At 45.9% G+C, this 23,905-nt stretch overlaps 1 protein-coding gene across 1 annotated transcript in view; it reads right to left on the bottom strand.

Moving 5' to 3' along the window:
* The window catches only part of CPXM2 (carboxypeptidase X, M14 family member 2), a 93,564-nt gene that overhangs the window by 41,413 nt on the left and 28,246 nt on the right, over positions 1-23,905 (bottom strand). Inside the window, exons 2-6 of the mRNA XM_072129523.1 lie at positions 20,333-21,120; positions 19,723-20,056; positions 5,751-5,849; positions 3,374-3,483; positions 1,941-2,080 (exon numbers count right to left, since the gene is read on the bottom strand). Coding sequence (XP_071985624.1) covers positions 1,941-2,080; positions 3,374-3,483; positions 5,751-5,849; positions 19,723-20,038 — 665 coding nt within the window. The 5' untranslated portion in view covers positions 20,039-20,056; positions 20,333-21,120. The remainder of the gene's footprint in view (positions 1-1,940; positions 2,081-3,373; positions 3,484-5,750; positions 5,850-19,722; positions 20,057-20,332; positions 21,121-23,905) is intronic.

Below are 23,905 nucleotides of genomic sequence, written 5' to 3'. Positions count from 1 at the left end.
AATTCAATGAAGTTGGGATGAATGACAGCAATAACTAGACAACATTTCAGAAGATTTGTCTGAAGTGAAACAAAAAAGATTCAGATTCACTTAAGTCATAAAGTAAAACCCAATATTGCAAACACCTTCTACGAGTTCACCCCGCTCACCCCCGCCCCTCTCCATAGTGATATATGGCGCACGGTGCTGTATTCCGGGGACAGTTAGGACATGTCCTATCTTTCTGCCAGCTACGGAACGGTACGGTACGGTACGGTGCTGCACTCCTGTACAGTGCCATGTGCCCATTGCTGTCATGTGCCCATATGTCAGCCATATATATGCTTCCCCCATACGGCCGTGTGAATGTAGCCTTAGAGTGTAGAGTGGAGAACCCAGACTTGGGAATGGCTACAATGTATTTACATACACCTTCAGGTCCTGGAGCAAAATATTAATTCAAATTTTTTTTTTAAATCCCCCAAAATGCATGAACTTTCCTTCAACCGCCAGGTCCCCTTTTTAAAAGGGTTATCCGAGTATAAGAAATAATTTAGGGACAAGCAAGGGCGGGCAATTTTAAAAAAATAAATGTGTACTTACCTCCTCCAGCGCTGTTGATGTCCCGTGCTGCGGTCCGTGTGATCCCGGTTTGGCCACCTCGCCGTCCGGAAGCTCGCGGTGCGCAGTTTCTGTGCCCCTGTAAACAAACAGGGGCACGGATCAGACGAACCATGGCGGGGAACATCAGCAGCACCGGAGGAGGTAAGTACACATTTATTTTTTTTTTTAAATAGCCCACCCCAGCCCGGCCCTTAGTTATTTCTAAAACTCGGATAACCCGGATAACTCGGATAATTAAGAGCTGGGGGGAAATGAAAGCTGAGTTCTCATTGGTTGCATGGGTTCTGCTCTCAGACACTTCTGATAAATTTCCCACTTCAAGCTCTACCTCCTCTGCACTTACAGACTGATTTGCATGTTCAGGAAAATGTTCAGAACAAATAAATCTACCTGCCACTATTAAAGGCCTCCATATGGAGCTATAATGAGATGCTATCCGAGACACACATTTAGAAATTGTTTTGTATCCAGTTAAAAAAAGAAAAAAACAATGTTTGAAACTGTAAAGCAAACTTTTACTTTCTATGTGAAGCTTCATCTCAGAGATCCCTATTACCATTAAAGAGAACCTGTCATCAGTTTTGACCATAATAAACTACAGATAGGTCCCCGGAGATCTGTGTAACCGTACAAGTGTGGTAAGTAAGTAGCAGCAGGGCTGTGCAAAGTGAATTTTTAATCCAGGTTTGCACCTTCAAGTGCTCTGGGCAGGTCTTTCAGCCTGAAGAGCTTTCTGCTCTTCACAATGAAGTGCTCCAAAGCCCCTCCGCCTATGCTCTGAGTGGCTGCTATAAGTATCCAACCAATTTCCTGATACAGCTCCTACATCTAGCAGAGGGGAGGGGCTGTGGAGCAGCACAGGACATAGAGCAGAAAGCTCTTCAGGCTGAAAGACCCACCCAGAGCCCTTACAGGAGCTGCTTCACTTCACTTTTCACTATCCTGTCACTACAAACAACATACACAAAGGTCTGATTATACAGAACAATACCTAATCCTGGCTGCAGCTTTGTATGGTCAATACTGCTGACAGATTCCCTTTCAGAGACCTCTATAAGCAGCTCTCTGTCCTCTATGTGGAGATATGCTCATGTATGCATCGTGCCCATAGTACAGCCGCAGGCAGTTTTGTAACAGATATCAATGTATATTTTTAGGGAAATGAGAAGGGATAAAATTGGTTTTTACTTCAATCTGCAAAACTGAATAATTACAGTCAGATAATAATTAGCCCTGTCGCTATGGAAACTGGTATAAGGTGTAGGAGGATTTGATGCGCTGTGGATCCATGGTTATGGAAACACAAGCATGGAATATGTCAGTGATCTTGTACTTACAGCCAGAGCGAGTTCCTGCCTTGTGTAATGACCCCGGTGAACTTGGTGAGTCTCCGAGCATCCGCCTCTAGCCATTGCTGCAGGTCACTTCTCCCAGCGCACCAAGCTCCATCATACAGGTCATTCTCATTCACCCCGGCCTGTCAAGTGACAAGATGGATAACATGCAATATATTATATAAGAAGACGGTGCAAAAGTCAAGTATAAGCAACCGAATATAACAATCATAACTGACTGATTTCATAGAACTGCAGATAGGACACTTTATACAATATGCTCAGCTCCTCCTGCTCTATAACATGCTGCCTGCAGATAGGACACTATGTACAATCTGCTCAGCTCCTCCTGCTCTATAACATGCTGCCTGCAGATAGGACACTATGTACAATCTGCTCAGCTCCTCCTGCTCTATAACATGCTGCCTGCAGATAGGACACTATGTACAATCTGCTCAGCTCCTCCTGCTTTATAACATGCTGCCTGCAAATAGGACACTATGGGGGTCATTTACTAAGGGCCTGATTCGCGTTTTCCCAACGTGGTACCCGAATATTTCAGATTTGCGCCGATTTTCCCTGAATTGCCCCGGGTTTTTGGCGCACGCGATCGGATTGTGGCGCAACGGCGCCGGCGTACCCGCGACGGAAATCGGGGGCGTGGCCGTACGAAAACCCGACGGATTCGGAGAAATCGTTGCATTAAAAAAAAACGTGTCTCTGGACACGTGCTTACCTTCACCAGGAATAGGATCGTGAACTCCGGCGGACCTCAGCGCAGCAGCGACACCTGGTGGAAGTCGGAGGAACTGCCTTAGTGAATCGCCGGAAGACCTGAATCCACCGCAGAGAACGCGCCACTGGATCGCGAATGGGCCAGGTAAGTAAATCTATGTGCTATCTGCTCAGCTTCTCCTGCTTTATAACATGCTGCCCGCAGATAGGACACTATGTACAATATGTTCAGCTCCTCCTGCTATATAACATGCTGCCCACAGATAGGACACTATGCACGATCTGCTCAGCTCCTCCTGCTCTATAACATGCTGCCTGCAGATAGGACACTATGTGCAATCTGCTCAGCTCCTCCTGCTCTATAACATGCTGCCTGCAGATAGGACACTATGTGCAATCTGCTCAGCTCCTCCTGCTCTATAACATGCTGCCTGCAGATAGGACACTATGTACAATCTGCTCCGCTCCTCCTGCTCTATAACATACTGCCTGCAGATAGGACAGCATTTTTCATACAGATTGGATAGATGTGCATTAATCACCATGGCCGCACCTCTCCATTGCATACTCTTTATTGCATCCATTTTATTAATCCTGCGGTGGAGAACTTGTAACATTGTAAGCAGCTCGTACAAAGGATTAACTTTACACCCACTGTCAGAGAATTTAAGAGGCAGAAGTATAATCCCCAAATACTTTACCTGAATATTTAGACGACCTCTATGAGCTCCTAATCCATAGCGTTTCACTGTTGAAGCATGAAGATGAAAATCTGTTACTTTTAAGGTCTCCAGACCCAATGGGGGACAACCTGAGGGGTGAAGGAAGGGCGAGATAAGTGACAATGAATGTGTATACATGACACCAAATGAAATCTGGTTACTTATTGTTATGTAGTATCTATGGAAAGATCTTTAAGAATAGTTTTTTTTTTTAAATTGTTGTTTAATTGTTATTTAAATTAATGTATTTGTTATTTAAAATTGAAAAAATGAATGTAATGACTTTTTATTTCTTTCTTTCTTTAGAGGTAGTAGCTATTTACACCATATTTGTGTATATGTGTCAATTATAAGTTTATGGTGAATCCTTGGTAGTAATTGGAAGATTTTAGTCTACACAGAAGCATAAATTTCATACAGTTAGTTTTGTTGATTTTACATGATATTACTTGGAATATTATCGTATCTGCACCAAGTAACTCTCCTTCGATGCACTTTTACACTTTCCAATATAACATGCAATATATTATATAAGAAGACGGTGCAAAAGTCAAGTATAAGCAACCGAATATAACAATCATAACTGATTTCATAGAACTGCAGATAGGACACTATGTACAATCTGCTCAGCTCCTCCTGCTCCATAACATGCTGCCTGCAGATAGGACACTATGTACAATCTGCTCAGCTCCTCCTGCTCCATAACATGCTGCCTGCAGATAGGACACTATGTACAATCTGCTCAGCTCCTCCTGCTCCATAACATGCTGCCTGCAGATAGGACACTATGTACAATCTGCTCAGCTCCTCCTGCTCTATAACATGCTGCCTGCAGATAGGACACTATGTACAATCTGCTCAGCTCCTCCTGCTCTATAACATGCTGCCTGCAGATAGGACACTATGTACAACCTTCTCAGCTCCTCCTGCTCTATAACATGCTGCCTGCAGATAGGACACTATGTACAATCTGCTCAGCTCCTCCTGCTCCATAACATGCTGCCTGCAGATAGGACACTATGTACAATCTGCTCAGCTCCGCCTGCTCTATAACATGCTGCCTGCAGATAGGACACTATGTACAATCTGCTCAGCTCCTCCTGCTCTATAACATGCTGCCTGCAGATAGGAATGTAATATATGGCACCAAGTGTATGGTATCTAGGATTCATGTGATGCTCGCGCCCCGCAGATTATCACACAGTAACACGTAATAAATCCTCTAGGCAATGCGAGCGCAGTAAACATCCGTCCTGCTCCTTCATGTTGTGTAGCGCAGGAGGCATTTTTTAAGGAGACGGCAACATTTTCCATTCGCACTACATCTGATCCGGGCTTATACGTAAAGTAAACTGTGGAAAAGATTGAGAGATTGTGCAGCCAGAAGCAGGAGACGTATTTATACAACAATCTGTGACTTTCATAAGCAAAAAGAGTGAGAGGGAGATTCACGAGATGGCGGCATCATCCATCCAGGTCTGTGTCAGGGCGGCCCTACTGCATAGGAGAGGATAATCCCATGTCTATACAAAGTACATCAACTCTGCACCAGCCTCCTGGACAGGGTGCAGGCACTGGAGAAGAAGAGGGGTAACTAGGTGCCTTTAACATGGGGCCGAATTGGTGTCGCTTTTGGGGAACCCATATTTTTTGGGATAATATTTTCATACAATTGCAGATGATCTATGCTGCTATTTATAAGAGCAGTTCACAACATCTGCATAGAGTTTGTATGTTCTCTCTGTTTTTGCATGGGTTTCCTCTGGGTCATCCGGTTTCCTCCCACATTTCAAAACATACTGGTAGGTTGATAAGATTGTGAGACCCATTGGGGAGAAGGAGTGGATCCTACCAGAAGGGGCTCACACTAGTATGAAAGTTTGCTTGGTTTACAATCCTTCATCCTAGTGTAAGATGTCCTTAAACACCCTCTATCAATGCAAGCACCGATTGCAGTTGTCCAGATTGGAGCCCTGGACCATGAACCCATACTTTTGATCCGTGTTTGGCCTAATACCAAACCCCTGTGGTACAAAAGAAGACAACCCAGTTTGGAGGTTTCTAGGGTCTATTTCCTAGGGGTTGATGGAAGGAGGGCCCCACAATAATATTACATGCTACAAACACACACACTGTATGTACAGAACTTTTTACAGAGATTTGTTTGGCACAGAAGAAATAAATTGTAAAAAAAAAAAAAAAGTGTCTGTTCCTGGAAATAGACTGAACGTGGTGTATATACTGTAGTTTATGTCTGTAGATCCTCAAGATATGGTCTGTTCTTCTAGCTATATGACAAAGCCAAGACGACATACTACAAATACTGACAGAGCAGAGAGATAACATTCTCACGCACTTTCTCTGACATCTTGGGTCGTCTTCTCTTCGCCGGTTCCAAAAAAGGATTTTTCGGACGTTTTCTTATTTTTCTCGGCCTTCTTGCTACTGTTTTTGGCTGAGGAAGAAAGAGACAGTTGCCTCGTTACAATGTTTCCCTGATTGTGATTGTAATATACAAGGCTGAGAACAGACACACACTCCGCATATCTGCAACCTAAGGGCATAATTACATATATATCAGCTCTATACAACCTATAGACATAATATGGAACTCGCAGGGGACAGTAGGGTCATACTGGACCTCTGTATGTATCTGATATGATATGGAGGCCAAGGGTACTGTGCTGGAATCTGAGGGACACAACTTTGGAGTTCCATTGGATGTCACAATACAGAGGTACCTAGTACATAGCGGTAGTCTTACCTCTGGGTTCTGTTCTGCAACTGAGAACTGTGGGAAATAGAGGAAGGACCCACTTTGGACAGTCCTTTGGCAATAGAACGTTTACCAGGTTCTATTTCCAAGGGCTTGATGGAGGATGTCCTTCCAAGGTCCTCAATAATCAGATGTAATCTGTTTGCAGCAATGTTCCGTTTTTCCGATAATGCCACCACAGGTGGAATAATTCATTATACACTTCCCATAGAAATCAATTGGTTCTGTGTGTAATACAAGGTCCTCCAAATCAAGACTTTCTATGTAACCTCTCTCTTCTCTAGGCATGATATGAGGATTCTTTATAAAGACTAATTTTGGTTGGTTTGACCCCCAAGCTGTTATTTTCAGACATATCTTGGATATGGAAGTCTCAAAACATCCACAAACTACTTTACATTTCAGGAATCGGGAGTTGTCTGTCACGGGTGCCCCTATGACCTTTGTCTCGGGTCGCAGGAGCACCCATGTACTTCTGTGTGGGGCGCTGCCCTCGCTGCGCTACTCACATGGCCAGACTCCAGCGGTGTCTCCCATAGCTCCTCACGCATGCCGGCTCTGTTAATTTTAGAGGGCCAGCGCACCGATGATTGGCGCTGGCCAACTGCATTTCCTGGTAGATTGCAAGCCCGTTCCTGTGTTCTCTGCCGGATCTTTGTGCCTCATGGCCTTAGAGAAAGCTTTCCTGATGCCCTGTGCGATTATCCTGATTTTCCATTGTGACCTCGATTCCGTTCCTGACCTCGCTTCCGTGCTGCCCGTCCTGACCTTCCGCTACGTCCCCAACTCTGATCCCATGCTGCCTGTCTCGACATTCTGCCTGTTCCCGACCACACTTCTGCCTCACGATTCTGTACTTCGCCTTGCCCGCCACCGCAACAAAGTCGCACCTGTGGAAAGACCTGGTGGTACCACGCCGCAGCAAGTCCATCCCACTTTGCGGCAGGCTCTGGTGCAAACCGGCTGCCACTTAGACTCCGGTCCCATGTGTCGGCATATGTCATCATCATCGTGGTGGTCCAGAGGATTGACTACCACTTATTCTGACATTGTCTCCAGGATCTTAGTCCTCGTCACTACTTTTAGGCAAGTTCTCCAAAAATTATCACCCCCTCAACTCACTCCCTTCATCTCAGTAATTACAATCTAAAACTGACCATGTTCAGTCATGTAACCAGTAGGTTTTTTTGCCACCTTATCAACCCTGATCTTTGCGGGCACAGCCTTGGGCATCTCTCCGCTGGCACTGAGGCTCTTGGGTTGAACTGGAAATCATGAATCTTCATCTCTGGTGATAATGAAGTGGGAAAACCTCTATATGACACTGTACAAGGAGCCAGATGAGAAGCTGAACAATTATAAAGAAAATTGTACTGAAGTGTTGGCAGCGACGGAGCCGTTATTACACCGGAAATTCTTTATTGCTTAATCCCTTAAATTTGCTATCACATTGGACTGACACACTGATACCAGCGCTGTCAATCATAGCGCTAATGTGTGTGCTACATATTATACACGCTCCAAGACCTTCATTCTTCCTAATCACATGCTTTGTCATCCATAATTATGTCTGGTGAAGAGACATGTAGCTCCAAGCAGCGTATAAAGGTAACATTAGCGTGAACTCCGTTACGGATATTTATAGGGTAGATTTTTAGATGGATAGATATTACACAAAATCGGCAATGTCTCTATAAGGAGAAGTCTTACTCCCTGATCCTAGATATTAAATAGACAGACAGATAAATAGATAGATATATGAATAGATAATAGAAAGGACAGACACATACATAAATAGGTACTTAAAGAAAGTCCAAGCAGCACATATAAAAATAATAATGATGGTTGGGTGCACGCCTATTATGGCCGGGTGTACATAAATAGGTACGTAGATAGATATCCCAAGGAAAATAAGCAGCACTCCGGATCACTAAGGTTTACAAAAAAAGAAGAAAAGGCGCTTCATTCCAAATGCCACATTACAAGCATGCTTGAATAGGGCTCATTAGCCGAAACATAGGGTCACATTTACTTACCCGTCCCTTGCGTGATCTCCAGGTGCGTTGTCCAACGATCATGGACTCTAGCGCGTTTCCTTAAGATCGTGCACCCGATATCCTGCATGCTTCCCCGCTCAGGTCCGGTGGAGTTCACCATCTTCTTCCCGATGCATGTAAGTGTATGACTTGCAACAAAATTTAAATGTTAAATCCCGCACTCAGTCCGAATCCGTCGGATTGTCCGACGCCCCCCCCCCCCCCAATCTGTGTCACATGAAAGCCGGCGTGTACACCAAACTCCTCATTTAAATGCGCCGCAAAACGGTAATCGACGGAATATCCAGCGTTTGAGCGGTCCTGGAGGGACCTTGGTTTCCCAGTCTCTAATTGGCGTGTATAGGGGTGTGCAACTGTTTGTAACTGTGTTGCTTGGATCTTTCTACATGTACTGTAGATAGATAATAGATATATAAGATAGATAGAAACAGATAAACAAATTATGGGAAAATATATTGATAGTTAAAAAGAAAAAAATTATTTATTCTTTGCGCTTTGTTTTGCCTCACATTTCTGAAACCATTCTCAAGCTAAACATAGCACAAGGAACAAATCAATTGTATAGGTAAATAGATAATATCGAAATATATATATATAAAAATGTAATTAAAAATCAATTAAATTAAGGGATGTACATTTTGATTAGAAGATGAAAAGCTAGCTATTAAGAATGATAGATAGATGATGGTGATAGATAGATAGATGATGGTGATAGATAGATAGATACATTTCAAAATAAAGCACTCCCCAAAAACTTTTTTCCATAAAATGCAATATATGCAATATATGTAAACTGCAATATTGAGGGTGAAAGAGTGGAATAAACATATTTTGGCGATAAGTTGATAGATACCAAAAAGGAAAGCAGCACAGACCTGAATGGGTGCAGAAAGCCGTAGATCCCTTGGCTGGGGTCCCAATATGTAAATCCAGAAAGTAGGCAGCACTCCAAGGTAAGTGGAAAAGGGTGAATCTTAATTCCATCAGTGCAAAGTTTCGGTGTAGGCACACACCTTTGTCAAGCATTGACAAAGCTATGTGCCTACCCCAAAATGTTGCACCGATGGAATAGAGATTCACCCTTTTCCACTTACCTTGGAGTGCTGCCTACTTTCTGGATTTATATAGACAGATAGATCAGGCCGCTTTCCTATGAGTGACCCTCTCGCTGATGTCTTCTGGGTTCCCTGCACTCATCCATGTTATGTCTTACTGACCGGGATCCTGAGTTTTAGTGTAGCCATCACAGAAATCATCTGTGTATTATATGACCTTCAGTAACTTAGCCTTGGATGAATACAGAGCTTTCCATATTCACACAAAGCCATATGGAGAGAATATGACCATCGTGTCACTTTTAGGGTGATGTCACACGTATGCGTTTTCAATCCGTTTTTGGCCCGTTTTGAAAACTTGGTGGATTCTGAAATAGCCTCCAATGTTGTGTGTGATATTGCAGCTCTGTCCATTCACTTTGTATAAATCCATCATCGATGAATTGTTAATAAGGAAGGAGATCGGATGCTGGACGGAAGGGTTTTCTCCACCATACAGCAAAACCAAGTCCGTGTACACCAATACACATTGGGGCTCATTTACTAAGGGTCCACGGAGCGCATTTTAATCGGGTTTTCCGACAATTACTGTTTTGCACCGCATCTAACAGGGGAATTTGGCGCACACGATGGGATTTTGGCGCACATGATGGGATTTTGGCGCACATGATGGGATTTTGGCACATCGGTGCAGACTTGCACGAGACACAAATTGGGGTTCAGGCCATCGGACAACCCGACGGATTCAGATTACACGCGGAATTTAATATTTCTAATTGTGCCGCAAGACACGAACTTACAAGCACCGGGAAGAAGAAGGTGAACTCTGGCGGACCTCGGCGGGGGAAGCGACGGATGCAGGAATTTGGGTGCATGAGCTTCGTGAATCGCACCTGGACTTCATCTTCAATGAACCGTCTGAATCGGGGATCGCAACAGGACAGGGTAAGTAAATTTGCCCCATTGACATCAATGATCAGCAGAAAGTAGAATCTTTCCTTCTAGAATAAAGTGACCAGTAACACAAGATAAAGCAATAGTTATTATAACTTATTATACCTAATTGTTCCACACCTGTCCATGGATTGTGTCTGATATGGGATCTTAGATCTTCTGGAGTCAATCCAGCTGAATTATAATATCACATACAACCTGCAGATACTGGGGGCCTCCCAACTCTTTCCTACCAGATTATGTTACAATTTTATGACTTTAAGCTTTATATTAGTTTTTATGACTACCCAGAGGTATCTGCCACTTCCTCCCTTCTCCCTATTGAGAACAAGTAAAGGGCATCAGGCTTACATTTCTGCCTTGCACCTATGGCATGGGCACCTATGGGTGGTCATGGGACCAGCTTCAGCCAATGAGTGGGACCGCTCAAAACACAGGATGTACCATCCACTGCTGTCACGAATGATGCCCCATGGTCCAAAGAGGCCTCAGATTCCCCAAAGCATGTCCCGCAACCCTCAGGCCAGCTGCACACGTGCCTTTTTAACCCGTTTTTGGGCCGTTTTCAACAGGTGTTGAAAAATGCATGTGTTTTTTTGAAAACGTATCTGTTTTTGACAGGTTTTACCAATTATCTTAATTAAAACTGGTCAAAAACATGCGTTTTTTTTAACAGACTGCTTAAAAACGGCCTTAGGCTTTTCCAGGTGCAGGTGCCAGAAGATGGGAACTGGAAAAGAATTTTTTATAATCCTGGCAAAATCTTTATGGTAAATGTATAACATAAAGGGGTCACCGCTGTAGTTAATGGAGAGGTATCTGCACATGCGCTGCACAAAACCCCCGCAGGATCTCTCCCACCCAAACAGAGGCCCCAACCTCTTCGTCAATCACTTTTATAGGACTTTTCAGAATAGTCAATTTGTTCTTCTGACTCCAATGGAAGTGAATGCAGATTCCCACTGCCTTGTGCTCTCTGTAGCAACAAAACTGAGGTGGGTCCGCCATCTATTTATGGCACAACCTGTGGGGCCAAGATACTTTATCATCCACCGCTTTACAGCGCAGTAGCCTTCCAATCTAGATTACAAACCAATGACAAATTATACATATCGCCAACTCCGTCCCTATCAATAGTGCTGATAAATCTGACTCCACTTATAGAGTGTAATCCTCGCCCGGCAGAGAGTAATGATACTTTCATCCGGTGATTTATTACTCCACTTATGCTGATAGGATTATGTAAGGGAGGTCTGACTCGCTCATCTGTATTTCATTACACGGATTCAGGTGTTTTATGTAAGAGTGAAGAGCAAGAGGGGAAGATTTGTCATCCGCTCGGATGCTGCTGCGTGGCTCTGGACTGCAGCCTGGAGAATGATTGGACATTAATGCCCTGGAGCAAGATGCTGCCATAGGGTTTGACGTCTTGAAGCCATTGTTTTTCGGGAGCCCGTGTTACCCTTATAGGTGTATCTTGGCTCCTCTATGGACCATTCTACATGTGGTCACGTCTGACTATGGCACTAGGCTGGAGCCGGCACCAGTGCCCCACTGTCTTGGCCAAGGTTTTAGGATACTGGACAAGGACTGCAGGATGGATTTTGGACTGTTGTAGGAAAGCCAAGCTGTGGGACTGGATATGGAGAAACCAAAGGTTCTCAGGGCTCAACAGGGATCCACAGCTATGTTATACTTGGAGGCCACACAGACACGGATGTAGATATTACTCTGAGCTTCTTTACAGGTGGAGTTTAGGTTCTAAACTTATAGTTTTCTGTCTCTGGGTTTCCAGGTTACCGTGTTGGGAGTACAATGGAAGTCCACTTTGCACCCCCAGTGCATGTGCCTTCCTCAGCTCATATTTAGCCATTCACAGCTGATCTTGCTTCCCTCTACATATACCCCTTGGCAGATAGGACACTATATAAAATCTGCTTAGCTCCTCCAGCTCTATGACATGCTGCCTGAAGATAGGACACTATGTACAAGCCTACCAGCTCCTCCTGCTCTATAACATGCTGCCTGCAGATAGGACACTATGTACAATCTGCTCCTCCTGCTCTATAACATGCTGCCTGCAGATAGGACACTGTACAATGTGCTCAGCTCCTCCTGCTCTATAGCATGCTGCCTGAAGATAGGACACTATGTACAAGCCTACCAGCTCCTCCTGCTCTATAACATGCTGCCTGCAGATAGGACACTATGTACAATCTGCTCCTCCTGCTCTATAACATGCTGCCTGCAGATAGGACACTATGTAAAATCTGCCCAGCTGCTCCTGCTCTATAGCATGCTGCTTGCAGATAGGACACTATGTACAATTTGCTCAGCTCCTCCTGCTCTATAACATGCTGCCTGCAGATAGGACACTATGTACAATCTGCTCATCTCTTCCTGCTCTATAACATTCTGCCTGCAAATAGGACACTATATACCATCTGCTCAGCTCCTCCTGCTCTATAACATGCTGCCTGCAGATAGCACACTATGTACAACCTGCTCATCTGCTCCTGCTCTATAACATGCTACCTGCAGATAGGACACTATGTACAATAATGCTCAGCTGCTCCTGCTCTATAACATGCTACCTGCAGATAGGACACTATGTACAATAATGCTCAGCTCCTCCTGCTCTATAACATGCTGCCTGCAGATAGCACACTATGTACAACCTGCTCATCTGCTCCTGTTCTATATCATGCTGGCTGCAGATAGGACACTATGTACAACCTGCTCATCTGCTCCTGCTCTATAACATGCTACCTGCAGATAGGACACTATGTACGATAATGCTCAGCTGCTCCTGCTCTATAACATGCTACCTGCAGATAGGACACTATGTACAATAATGCTCAGCTGCTCCTGCTCTATAACATGCTACCTGCTGATAGGACACTACGTACAATTTTCTCAGCTCCTCCGGTCTGCAATTTAATTGTTACAATTGTTACAATGCACAAGACTCATACTAATCACAGTCACTTTGATATATGACCTTATACCATCTTATTTTAATTTTCACACTTACTTGCGTCATAAAAATGATTTATTCTACAGTCATCAGCTATAAGAATCACATTCAGTAAAGTCTGGAGCAGGTCCCTGACCACAAAGTCTTCCTTCTACTTCCAGCAGTCTGTGTAGACATCCTCTGCTCAGTGTTCACCATCTGGAGCCCTGGACTCACTTGGCATCTACATAAGACAGTCTCTGCTGTGTGCGGCAGACGCATCTCCGGAGGCACAATATTAGGGCTTCGCAGAAGTGTCAGTGCAAGAATTGCCAAATTGGACAAAAGTTCCATGTGTAATGTTAATTGATATTCAACGTCCTGAACCAATATATATACGGAATTGATATTACGTATGTGTTACACATCCGTACAGGCAGGACTTCTATTTCCTAAATTACTATGTAGCATTGCACCATTTGCAACATTGTATTTTATTAAAGGGGCAGCTCATATATTTACACTATGTCCCTGGAACTGTTGGGACCAGAGATTCAGATTTCACTTAAAGGGGTTGTACCACACACAAAAAAGTATGGCCAAGCTACAGTGCAGTGCCCTAGTAAGGGCAGTCCCATAATGAATGTATAGGACAACAGCGTGCATGTGGAAATAGGACCCCATTCTAAGGCTTAGAGGGGGTCTCGTGGTTAGACCTGCACCAATTAGTAAAACAGAAAAAAAAAACATACACTTAAAAGGGGTTGTACCACACACAAAAAGTATGGCCAAGCTACAGTGCAGCGCCCTAATAAGGGCAGTCCCATAAAAATGTAATGAACAACAGAGTACACGTGGAAATAGGACCCCATTGTAGGACCAATCAGTAAGTTATGACCTATTCCCTGGTTAGGTGTAATATAGAATACACAGTATGTATTAAACCCCTTTATAGCTTATGAAACATGCATATTAGCCCAGTAAGGTGAAATTATGCTTTAAATGGTCACATATGGTCACAGGTAGGTAGTCAGTATTACAGAGGTTATGCAGTGAGCTGTATTCTCAGTTATTGACTCCCTCCGTGCAGGTAAATGGCCTTCACTCATGACAAATACACTAGAAAAGTAGACCATGGGGGTCCTGGAGACCTGGAGACAAAGCGCGAGGGTCCGACCCTGGTAGATCCATTCCAGTTTGTTACTGTGTGTTTGTCGTAGGGAATTGGCCCAAGGGTCATGGACAGGGTAAAATGTGGTGGAAACAAACACCCCTGGCACCATAGTCAGACCCCTCTCAGTTATATCTATGTCTGATGTGGTCCAAAACCACAAGATCCAAATAATAACAAAATAACTAAAAATAATCTATTGTACACACAGCTGGATGGACGTCTGATCTCCTCTCCCACATCACAAACATATTAGAAACCGGAAAATAACCCCCTTATTACAGGTCAGCTCAATGGCATAGGGGGTGCAGGGGGGTAATCTGATCTTGGTTTGTGAGTAGTCATTGGAACCGGACCCTGATACCATAATCTTCAGCCATCATCATCAATAGGGGGTATGGAGGGTCTCGGTTATGAGGAAAGATTAAAACAACTTGATTTATTTAGTCTGGAAAAGAGACGACTACGAGGGGACATGATTAATTTCTATAAATATGCAATACCCTCGCCGATGCAATGGCGAGGTAGTGTTTGCGAATACGTCCCACCTGCATGTATCCACATTACACTACATGGTCCTGATAGGACATAGGGGTATGGCAGTGGTGAATCCTGCCTGGCAAGGCAGAGGTTAAGTATTTTGTATGATGCAAGATGCTGTTGTCCAATGATATGTGTTACATCCTGTGCTCTGTAAGCTGAGATGTGATTGGAGGAGCAGCCACCACCTGACCAAAGGGAGGTAATAAAACCCCCTGGCCAGAAAGGATTCCAGTATGTCATTCTAGAGAGAAGTCTCTCAGATCTTCTGAGAGATTCTAGTGTAGGAGAATCCTAGTGAGTGAGTGAGTGAGCAATCTCTGTCTAGCCCATACCAGAGCAGGAAGAGCCTAGCCCCTGCCTCTGAAGAGTGGAGCATCAGACTAGAGTTAGTGTAGTGAGGAAAAGGGGTATCATCTTACCTTTAAAGGTGATACCTGAAGCCCTACAGGACAAGCTGAAGCTTCCTACCAGGACACAGCTGCCTCCCAGCCTGCCCTCTACATCCAGGCTGGTGAACTATCTCCTGAGGCTCCCTCCAACTCACATCTCAGCACTCCATCTACCTGTTAAAGGCACGTTGCTGCGGTTCCTGCCGGTTCAAATAAAGAACTGTAAGTTGTTTTCTTCAACTTCTGTCTCCGTCTGGTCCCTGCTAATACGGCTGCCTTCATCACCGGCACCCTGTCCATCACCCAGAGACTCGCACTCGGGACATTAAGGGGTTGCCCCAGGGAGATCCGCTATAGCAGCCTCTCCCTCATCATTTCTTGCCAACACCACCCTGCTGGAGACCTGCCAGGCTGTAGGACAGCCCTCCGGTTCCCCCGTACCAAGCACCGTGACAATAGCGTGCTTAGGCCGCAACCGCCAGCCACTCAGGTACTGCGGGCCCCGGCTGACTCCAGGCCTCACCTCAAGGGCTAGGCCCCGGTGGGGGATGTTGCAAGTGGCGTCACGAACAGGATTGATACTTCTGTGCCTTATTACGGCATTAAAGACTTTCCTTTATTAAAAGACTGTGCTGCCTAACCCTGCTGCCATCCGGGTTTAGGCCCAAGTGATTGTGTGTTTCTGGATTGAACTGTGTTAATGCTGCCATGTGCTGTCGAGCGCCGCTCCAGCACTCAAGAGGTTAATCCCTGCAAGAACTGTACCAGCTCTGCTACATCCGGCGCTGCCGCGCCTGAAGATTTTTACCTCAGAAACTGTGGCGCAGCAAGTAATATTAGCCCGCCAAAACTTTCACTGGCGGGAAACCCAGAGACATCGCTAAGCTCCGCCCCCTGCGCGTATGGCGCGAATCCTGCCTCACCGCGCTGTGGCGCAGCAGAAAATTTAGCCCGCCACAACTCCTGGCGGGAAAGACTCAAGCTCCGCCCTCTGGCGCGAAACTCTCCCGCGCTGCAACGCCAGTGAGAGCCCACGAGGTACCTCAGAGTCAGCGCAGCCGCCATCCAGCATCAGAGAGGTTAATCGGCCATCTTGGATTTCTCCACGTGCTGTCTCCTGTCCTGCTGACATGCCGCACAGCCTCCGAGATGAAGAACCAAGTGTCGCATGGCTTGCCCATGAGCCTCGGGCACCTCCCTCTGCTGCACCGCTTACTGCTGTCTCCCGTACGCAGTCTTCAATGGCGGATTCTCCACAGCGGCTGCCTCCTCCGATGACGGACCTCCTGAGGACCACCGCGGATGTGAGTACCATGGCCCCCAGGGCCTATATCACAGTGACTGTTACTATATCTCCCTTAGCCCCGGCTGGGGTACAGTCCGGCCTCCCTGCAGAGGGTCAACATCTCCCCATAGGAGGCCCGGCTACAAAAGGGACTCTCTTAAAGGGGCCTGACCCCTTATCTAATGCTGCTGATCGTCCTGCGGAGTATCCAGGACCACCTGCTAAGAGGCCCAGGCTGTCTGGTGAGAACGCCCTGCCAGCTACAGAGGTTACCACCGCCAGCGCAACAGCGCCCCCAAGAGCTGCAGGTCAGTCCAGGAACAACAATCCTTCAGCTGTCAGCAGTGAAGAAGTTACAGCTCCTGCGGTCATCATCATGCGCTCCACAGCGCCCCCAGCTACTGAAGGTCAGCCAGAGAAGTGCCTGTCTTCTTCCTTTGCTGAGATGCCTGCCGCAGATGACCTCCCTGCTGTTCCAGCTCCAGCTTCTGGGTGCCCCATGTCAGCAGTTCCAGTGTCTACCACCAGATGTCTTCAGGTGACAGATTTCAACACTGCTTTCTTCACCCAGGCTGATGATGTCCCTGCTGCAGTTCCTGCTTCCATGCCTGCAGCCATTGCTCTTGAGCAGCAAGAGTAACCCCTGAAGGGCTGTAGCCCACTTCAGGTACTGTGCTTATTGTACATATGTATATTTATCTCAGTCAAGAGACATACCTTGAACTGCCTATTGTCCTGTGCTATGATAGCACCCCTTCCTCTGCCACAGCAGAGATTCCTTCAAAGGACTCTGTCCCTCTACACATAGAGGAGACCCTTTGCAACTTTATTGCACTTTTCCCCACATCAAGGGCTGTGCCCAGAAGATGGACTTTCCTATTGGAGACCTTCTGAGAGACTGTTGCCAATTTTGAGGAAAAGTTGCCATGTAATTTATTACTATTTTGCACTTAATGCCTTCCCTCTTAGGTACGGACATTCTGTTTGCACTTTTTATGCCTTTTCTTTGCAGGAAAAGAGACATTTGCTATCTGCTACCCTGAGTAGCCTAACTTCCTATGTAACATTTGCAACGTTTAAGATGTGTACCCATTGAGCTCCTAAGCCAATGTGAATTTACCACCTGTTTGCACACTGTCATATATGCCAGTAGTCTGCATTAACCCTTTCATAGGCTTTTCAGGTTGTAGTGTGGCTGTGTCGGACCGTCTTTTTGTGTGAAACACTGACTGTTACCTTATCCCCAAACCGAGGTTTGCACATGGGGGTATTCCGTAAACTGCGGGTCTTTAGGGGACCGGGGGTGTTACAGAGATAGCACCTGGATGCCACTCATACTATGGGCAAGGACGTCAGGAGGTACTCGTGTTGCATATGCTAATGCAATGCAGATATACACATTATATAATTGTCGCCAGGGAAGAAGTGTTTACATAACAAATATACAGGCCTTGGTGCAAGGAGTGGATTACAGGACATGACACTACACCTTTCCTACTGTACAGTTCGGTTTAATGGCGTCAGCGACCAACTGTCATACAGCTACATGTTTTGTCTTAGTCCGACACCAACCCAGGTGCCTGTCTCCAGGACCATGGGCGGTTTGTCCCTACACCTCACATAGCCTGCACTTCCCAGAAGTGCCTTTAGCCCCCTCTGTGCCCCAAACCATCTGTAGTCGAGCCGAGGGCGGCTCTTTCAATTGCCCCCGGGGTATGCAATACCATCACCGATGCAATGGCGAGGTAGTGTTTGCGAATACGTCCCACCTGCATGTATCCACATTACACTACATGGTCCTGATAGGACATAGGGGATATTGCAGTGGTGAATCCTGCCTGGCAAGGCAGAGGTTAAGTATTTTGTATGATGCAAGATGCTGTTGTCCAATGATATGTGTTACATCCTGTGCTCTGTAAGCTGAGATGTGATTGGAGGAGCAGCCACCACCTGACCAAAGGGAGGTAATAAAACCCCCTGGCCAGGAATGTTCTGGAGGTCTTTCTAGGGAGATTCCAGTAGAGGAGAATCCTAGAGATCAGTGAGTGAGTGAGAAATCTCTGTCTAGCCCATACCAGAGCAGGAAGAGCCTAGCCCCTGCCTCTGAAGAGTGGAGCATTAGACTAGAGTTAATGTAGTGAGGAAAAGGGGTATCATCTTACCTTTAAAGGTGATACCTGAAGCCCTACAGGACGAGCTGAAGCTTCCTACCAGGACACAGCTGCCTTCCCAGCCTGCCCTCTACATCCAGGCTGGTGAACTATCTCCTGAGGCTCCCTCCAAAAGCATCTCAGCACTCCATCTACCTGTTAAAGGCACGTTTGCTGCGGTTCCTGCCGGTTCAAATAAAGAACTGTAAGTTGTTTTCTTCAACTTCTGTCTCCGTCTGGTCCCTGCTAATACGGCTGCCTTCATCATCGGCACCCTGTCTATCACCCAGAGACTCGCACTCGGGACATTAAGGGTTTGCCCCAGGGAGATTCGCTATAGCAGCCTCTCCCTCATCATTTCTTGCCAACACCACCCTGCTGGAGACCTGCCAGGCTGTAGGACAGCCCTCCGGTTCCCCCGTACCAAGCACCGTGACAATAGCGTGCTTAGGCCGCAACCGCCAGCCACTCCGGTACCGCGGGCCCCGGCTGACTCCAGGCCCCAAGAAAAGGCTAGGCCCCGGTGGGGGATGTTGCAAATATATGAATGGTCCATACAAAAAATATGGTGGAAAGTTGTTCAGATTAAATCAAATCAAAACACGAGGGGGCACTGTCTCCGTCTGGAGAAAACAAGGTTTAAATCACCGGAGGCGACAGGGCTTCTTTACTATGAGAACTGTCAATCTGTGGAATAGCCTTCCTCAGGCGCTGGTCACAGCAGGGACAGCAGAGAGCTTCAAGAAGGGTCTAGATGCCTTTTTACACCTAAATAACATTGATGGTTATGTTATATGGAATTGTTTCCCCTAAATCCCTTCCTCATCCAATACATCCCCTTCCTTGGTTGAACTTGATGAACAAGTGTCTTTTTTCAACCTTATAAACTATAAACTATGAATAGAGTGTCAAGAACTGCAATTATCTGATATATGATCTGTGTGTCAGGACTACAATCCTAGATCGTCAGCTTCTGCACATACAATACATACCTGCCTTCTGAGGTTTACTTTCCTTTCCATTTATCTTCTTCGGTTTGATAGTATCTTTCTTCTTCACTGGGTACAGATCTTCCCGGGTGTCCTGGCTTTCATGGATCACTTCCATTATAGGCTCCGGGGGTACTTCCACTTCTCTCTCTAGCTCCAGGGGGGTCTGTACCTCCTCAGGGTCCAGATATGAGTAATACTGATCCCTTGACACAATCTCTTGATGGTAATCCTCCGGCTCATCCGGTGGTCTTGCCAGAGAACCTTGCGCAAGAAGGATCCCCAAAATACAGATCAAAAAATCTGGTTTTCCTCTCATCTCTTGGTCGTAATATTGCTGGAAAAAAAAAGTGTCAAATATGAGAATACAAACAAGAAATAAAGTGGAAGAAAAAAAGGGCAATTACTCCATTTCACTCAACCACACGGCTGAAATTGTAGACCTTCTGCAGAGTGACAGCCTGGTGTGAATGGTGTCAATTACATACAGAACCGAAGGAAGTCCAAACATCTACTGGGTAGTTCTGGCAGCAATAAGAAAGGTAATTTGGTATCTACTACATAAAAAAGGATTATAACTAAAATAACAAGTGTACTGTTTGATTGGACTTACCTAGAATCTAGAGAGGTCACTGACTCAGAGATGGTTCTTCAGAGGTCCACAAAGGTCACTCAGGAATGATCCTTTAGAGATCCACAAAGGTCACTCACTCAAAGATAGTCCTTTAGAGGTCCACAAAGTTCCATGTAATCAGAGATGGTCTGTTAGAGGTCCACAAAGGTCACTCACTCAAACATAGTCCTTTAGAGGTCCACAAAGTTCCGTGTAATCAGAGATGGTCTGTTAGAGGTCCACAAAGCTCCATGTAATCAGAGATGGTCTGTTAGAGGTCCACAAAGGTCACTCACAAGAAAACAGTGATCCACAGAAGTCATTTACTCAGGGATGGCTCTTCAGAGGTCCACAAAGATCCCTCAGGAATGGTCCTTCAGAGGTCTACAAAGTTCACTCACTAAAAGATGGACCTTCAGACTTCCACAAAAAGTGACTCACTCAGGGATACTGCTCAGGATAGGTAGGGTCCTTTTCAGGAGGACAGAATCTGAACAAACACAAAGGCTGTCCCTTATGAAGAACTTCTGCATCTTCCAGTGGACCCCCCAGTTTTACTCCCACTCTGTCTCTTATGCAAGAGACTTGGTGAAGCCCCAAGATCCTGCTCCCCACCAGTGCAAAGATTATTTCCAGGTCTGTGCCAGGTCCATGTGCCGAGGGGCTGTCCTGTCAGGCTATGTGCAGGCAGACTTGGCAGGTTCTGATTATGGAGAAGGAAGGAAGGACGGCTGCTCCTCCTGTGTCAGGGGCTGGGAGAGGCTCAAGTCACCGACTCCACTCACTAACTACAGATAAGGGAAGGAGGAAAAGTTGAAAGAAGTGGAAAAAGTTCTATGAGAACGGAACAGAGAACAGATTCTATACAGGTGTTTTACTCCTTGGACATAGAAACTTTCTAAAATACTTTTAAAGTGGCCAAAAATGTGTTCAAAAATGTTTATATAGTGGGTCTTATGTTATTTCTATGTATAATATGTATTATATTTTTATTATTTTATACATATTTATGTTATAGAACATTGGTCTTATGATATTTTGTGAGACAATGGGGGAGGATTTAACAATGTGTCTCAGGTTCCGCCAGTTTCTAGCTTAAAAACACTAATCTTTCCCTGCGCCGCATTTATCACTGCTGAATTTTGGTGGAGCATAAGACTGTCGGTTCCTAATTTAGAGCTACTTTTAGTTGGTCTTAACTGTGCGACAGAATTTTGGGCGCACGGACGATCCCGTACCCCACGCCCCTTTCTCATGAGGCCACGCCCATATCCCTTGACGGCCACGCCCCTTATTCAAACAAGTCGGGAAAGTGCCCAAAAAAAGAACTTAACGCCTTGATAACTGTGGTGCAAGGCATTTTAGGCACAAAACCACCACAAGTGTGGCACAAGTGTCTTAATAAATCCCTCCCAATGACTTTTGGGTTTTCCTTGGCTAAAAGCCTTGAAGAAGTTCAATCTGTTTGGAATCATATAATAGATGAATTTCACTATTTTGAATCAAATTACTGAATAAAACAATGTTTGTCTTATTTATTGAGATTTACAATTTCAACATATACAATCTATTTGTGCTCTCCATACTGCAAAGTGTCCAGAGTGAGGTAAGTAGAATGTGCATGTGTATGGAGGAAGGGGGCAGAGTGTGCATGTGTATGGAGGAATCGGGCAGAGTGTGCATGTGTATGGAGGAATGGGGCAGAGAGTGCATGTGTATGGGGTAAGTAGAGTATGCATATGTATGGAGGAAGGGGCAGAGAGTGCATGTGTATGGGGTAAGTAGAGTGTGCATGTGTATGGAGGAAGGGGGCAGAGTGTGCATGTGTATGGGGTAAGTAGAGTATGCATATGTATGGAGGAAGGGGGCAGAGAGTGCATGTGTATGGGGTAAGTAGAGTGTGCATGTGTATGGAGGAAGGGGGCAGAGTGTGCATGTGTATGGAGGAAGGGGGCAGAGTGTGTATGTGTATGGAGGAAGGGGGCAGAGTGTGCATGTGTATGGAGGAAGGGGGCAGAGTGTGCATGTGTATGGAGGAAGGGGGCAGAGTGTGCATGTGTATGGAGGAAGGGGGCAGAGTGTGCATGTGTATGGAGGAAGGGGGCAGAGTGTGCATGTGTATGGGGTAAGTAGAGTATGCATATGTATGGAGGAAGGGGGCAGAGAGTGCATGTGTATGGGGTAAGTAGAGTGTGCATGTGTATGGAGGAAGGGGGCAGAGTGTGCATGTGTATGGGGTAAGTAGAGTATGCATATGTATGGAGGAAGGGGGCAGAGAGTGCATGTGTATGGGGTAAGTAGAGTGTGCATGTGTATGGAGGAAGGGGGCAGAGTGTGCATGTGTATGGAGGAAGGGGGCAGAGTGTGTATGTGTATGGAGGAAGGGGGCAGAGTGTGCATGTGTATGGAGGAAGGGGGCAGAGTGTGCATGTGTATGGAGGAAGGGGGCAGAGTGTGCATGTGTATGGAGGAAGGGGGCAGAGTGTGCATGTGTATGGAGGAAGGGGGCAGAGTGTGCATGTGTATGGAGGAAGGGGGCAGTGTGCATATGTATGGAGGAAGGGGGCAGTGTGCATATGTATGGAGGAAGGGGCAGAGAGAGCATGTGTATGGGGTATGTAGAGTGTGCATGTGTGCATGTGTATGGAGGAAGGGGGCAGAGGGTGCATGTGTATGGAGGAAGGGGGCAGAGTGTGCATGTGTATGGAGGAAGGGGGCAGAGTGTGCATGTGTATGGAGGAAGGGGGCAGAGGGTGCATGTGTATGGAGGAAGGGGGCAGAGTGTGCATGTGTATGGAGGAAGGGGGCAGAGTGTGCATGTGTATGGAGGAAGGGGGCAGAGTGTGCATGTGTATGGAGGTAGGGGGCAGTGTGTGCATGTGTATGGAGGAAGGGGGCAGAGGGTGCATGTGTATGGAGGAAGGGGGCAGAGTGTCTGGGGACTTCTATTTTAGGCGAGACAGTTCTTAGTCTTCTGCGTCGTACGCCAAATCATGAATCCCTGGTGCCACAAACTTACATCACACTGAAAAATATTGGGGCAGATTTATCAAGATGTCTAAAAGTTAGAATATTCTTAGTTGCCCATTGCATCCAATCACAGCTTCCTCTTCAAAATATTCATGAGCACTGGTAAAATGAAAGCTGAGCTGTAATTGGTTGCCATGGGCAACTAAGAATATTCTGACTTTGAGACAGCTTGATAAATCTGCCCCATAGTTTCCGGCGCCACCCTGGGCCCAAATTCTTAAATGCCCCCCAGAGTATTGGGAAGTGGCAGTAAATGTGAGCGCGCAACCAAGTCACATAATTCTGCAGAGGAACTCGATCCAAAGAATATAAACATGTGCGGCTAGGATACCACGTGGAGACACCAGCAGCAAGCGCTCAGCTCAGACCACATCCAGCTGCCGTCCATTACACTGAGTGGTCCGCTCCAAGCCCCCCAGAACCAGCCAGCAGCCAAAAGAAACGTTTACCGGATCGCAGTCTCCGCCTTTGATAAGCCAGCTGCTTAGAGCCATAAAAAATACAAGGGCAACAAAATTCCCCGGATTCTGAAAAATAAAACAA

Source organism: Engystomops pustulosus, chromosome 11, assembly GCF_040894005.1.
Source record: "Engystomops pustulosus chromosome 11, aEngPut4.maternal, whole genome shotgun sequence".
In the NCBI taxonomy this organism is placed as follows: Eukaryota; Metazoa; Chordata; class Amphibia; order Anura; family Leptodactylidae; genus Engystomops; species Engystomops pustulosus.
Note: the sequence above shows the minus strand (reverse complement) of the source record. Positions and strands in the feature narration are given on the sequence as shown.